The 3217-nt window shown below is 62.6% G+C and overlaps 1 protein-coding gene across 1 annotated transcript; it reads left to right on the forward strand.

The window, feature by feature from the left end:
* The first annotated feature begins 211 nt into the window (after positions 1-211).
* On the forward strand, positions 212-1156 carry PTF1A (pancreas associated transcription factor 1a). Its single transcript, XM_068405431.1, has 2 exons — positions 212-836; positions 954-1156. Exons 1-2 carry the CDS (start codon positions 212-214, stop codon positions 1154-1156), a joined length of 828 nt encoding a protein of 275 aa, XP_068261532.1.
* Positions 1157-3217: the final 2061 nt, after the last annotated feature.

The following is a 3217-nucleotide window of genomic DNA, read 5'->3' on the forward strand; positions in this document are numbered from 1 at the left end:
CCGGCTCCGGTCCCCTCCCCGGAGAGCGGCGGCAGCGGCCCGGCCTCCCGGCCACCCAGGGGCGGGGAGGGCAGGGCAGGGGCGGGGGCCCCGCTGCTGCCGGGGAGGCTCGGCGAACGGGCCGGCGGGAGCGGCTGCAGGCGCGTCCCGGCGGGGCTGCCCCCCCGCCCCGTCCCGCCCCGTCCCGTCTCTGCCGAGGCCGGGGTGCAGCATGGAGACAGTGCTGCTGGAGCACTTCCCCGGGGGGCTGGACTCCTTCTCCTCGCCCCCCTACTTCGACGAGGAGGACTTCTTCCCCGAGCCGCCCCCACGGGACGCTCTGGCCGCCGACGGGCTGTTGGAGCCCGACGTGGACTTCCTCAGCCGGCAGCTGCAGGAGTACTACCGCGACGGCGGCGACCCCGAGGGCGGCTACCGCTGCCCGGCGCCGGCTGCCACCTTCCCGCCGTCTCCTGCCTCGCCCGGCTTCGCCTACGAGTGCTGTGGGGCGGCGGGCGCGGCGCTACTGTCCCCCGGCGGGCGGCTCCAAGCGCTGGGCTCGGCCAAGCGGCGGCGGCGGGTGCGCTCCGAGGCGGAGCTGCAGCAGCTCCGGCAAGCCGCCAACGTGCGGGAGCGGCGGCGGATGCAATCCATCAACGACGCCTTCGAGGGGCTGCGCTCGCACATCCCCACCCTCCCCTACGAAAAGCGGCTCTCCAAGGTGGACACGCTCCGCCTGGCCATCGGCTACATCAACTTCCTCAGCGAGCTGGTGCAGTCCGACCTGCCGCTGCGCAGCGCCAGCAGCGAAAGCCCCAGCCAGCCCAAGAAAATCATCATCTGCCACCGCGGTACAAGTAAGTGGAGACCCGCCCCGTCCCGGTACGGTCTGGCCTGGCGCGGCCCCGCTCCGTGCTCCGCAGGAATGCCGGCCCCGGCAATAACCCTCTGCCTTTCTCCCTCCTGTCCCCCAGGATCTCCCTCCCCGAGCGACCCCGACTACGGGCTCCCCCCTCTGGCCGGTCACTCTCTGTCGTGGACTGATGAAAAGCAACTCAAGGAACAAAACATCATCCGGACAGCCAAAGTGTGGACCCCCGAGGATCCGCGGAAGGTGAACAACAAACCCTCCCTCAACGACATCGAGAACGAGCCCCCCTTCGATTTCGTGGCGTGAGGTGCCGCGCGGGTGGCCCTCGCCCTGTACATGCTGTATGTAGAGACCTATATTGTAAATGTAATTTAAGATTCAGACTCTTAAGGGCAATCAACTTTATTTATGTATTTATTACGGAGTAGCGATAATGAGGTAGAATCGTCTGTTTTGAATATATAATTTATATAATTTATCCTGATTTTTTTAAGATATGCAATAGGTTTGTTCCACCAGCACCTTTTTTTGGGGGGGGGGGGGGGGCAAAATAATGCCAGAACCTGTGAAAATAATTTATTGCCGCACGTGGACTCTTCCTGTGTTTGTTAATAATAAACCCGGATTGTACCTTGCGGAGCAGTGTATTTGTGGGAAGTGGCTGCCGAGAGACGTACCGCACCCCGCGGAAGCCCTGCAGTGAACGCCCGGCCCGGTCCCCAGGCAGGCGGGGTGAGCCCCGGGGCCCGGCGGGGCTGGCGCACGCCCCAGCCGGCGCCCTCCGCTCAGGTGCCGGCTCCGCTCTGCCCCGTCGCCGGCTCGGGCTGCTCTTATACAGCCGGAGGGGACGGAGGCGGGCGGGGGGACACTCTCCCCTTCTCTCCACCCCTTTTGACGTCCTCTCACGAAGTGCTTCCAACTGATGTCTTTGTCTATCTCTAGGAGGTCCCCTCCTTTCAGTGTCTCTGCTCTGCTTGTGGTTTTCAGCTGAAAGACCCGATTCTCGAAACACCAGCCAGGAGAGGGTATCCCCCCCCCCGCCGCTGCCTTGTGTCCCGCCGCCACGGGCATGGGCGCGCTACCCGGAGCCGGACAAAGCTCTTCTCGAAAGTGCCGGGGAGGGGTGACCAGGCTGGCGGCCGGGCAGGCTTGGCCTTTGCGGGTGTGTGGCCCGGCGCTGGGGCTCTGCCGCCTGCCCCCAGCCTTCAGCGCGCCTCACTCCGGCCGCGTCTGCGAAACAGCCCCCGCATCCCTCGCCCTGGGGATGCCGCTGGGAGGGGGGATGGCAAAGCCATTGTGCAACTGGTGGCAGAGTCGCTCTGGTAGCCCCAGCTCAGCGTGCCCGGCTGCTGGGGAGGGGGGCGACTGGGCTGCACCTGCCTGGGGGCGAGGGGAGGCGGCGGCAGGGGCTGCAAGTGCTACCGGCGGGGATTGGGGGGGGGGGGGCGCGGGGAGGCGGCCCGGGGCTGGGGCGGGGGGCTCGGCCCGGCGCCGCAGGTGCTGATTTTCCCGTGGCACCCGCGGCTCAGCCCCGACGGCTCGGCTCCCGGGAGAGCCCCAGATGCCCAGCCCGGCCCAGGGCCGGAGCAGATCTGTCCCCGCGCGGTGCCCAGGCGGATGGGAACGGCCCGGGTGAGCCAAGGTATAATTGTTGCTCATCATATACTGTACATCTCTCCCTCTCGTGTTTGGTTTTTTTTTTTTTAAACCTACCGCAAAGTGGGAGCAATATGTTGCATGCATGCTAATTGCATTAACCTAGTTAGACACATTTAGTTCCCTAGCGCGGATGGCATGGATCTATTCCAATAGCAATTAGAGGAGCTACTTACCCACACAAACACGCCGAAGCTGGGCCGGGGCTGGGGGGAGCTTTGCTTATTTATTTGCCTATTTTTTGTCCGAGCCGCGGGCTGCCCGGCTGCGAACCTCGCCCCGTCCGGCGGCGGGCGGAAGGCGGGCGGCACCGGTGTCATTGAACTTAAACGGGGCTCTTTGAGCGAGAAAAAAAGCCGACCTATAATTCGATCTTGTCCTGTATTAGGACCTCATTAAACACAGAAAGTCGCTTTTGCACAAATGCTTCCATCAGGCATGTAATCTCATTACACTCATTAGAAAGTCAAATGTTAGTCGGACTTCAGCTTAATTATAAGTTATGGAAGTGTTGTACCGTTTCCTTCTGTGTATAGCCCCGTCCGTCTCAATTGGCTTTGGTGATGCGGTCCCCCACAATTAAAACACTACAATCATTGTTATGTGGCACCTTTTCTTTGGCGTGCCACTTTTTTTGTGATTCAATGCTTCAACACATCCTTTAGTATGGTGCAGATGAAGCGGAAGAGCCGGCCTTCGCATGTAAAACAC

Source organism: Nyctibius grandis, chromosome 7 (genome assembly GCF_013368605.1).
Source record: "Nyctibius grandis isolate bNycGra1 chromosome 7, bNycGra1.pri, whole genome shotgun sequence".
NCBI lineage: Eukaryota > Metazoa > Chordata > Aves > Nyctibiiformes > Nyctibiidae > Nyctibius > Nyctibius grandis.

Bases quoted from the DNA above. Each gene is read 5' to 3' on its own strand.
- PTF1A (XM_068405431.1), top strand. From the start codon at position 212: ATGGAGACAGTGCTGCTGGAGCACTTCCCCGGGGGGCTGGACTCCTTC. The intron at 837-953 runs GTAAGTGGAGAC...CCTGTCCCCCAG, and splicing joins CATCTGCCACCGCGGTACAA to GATCTCCCTCCCCGAGCGAC.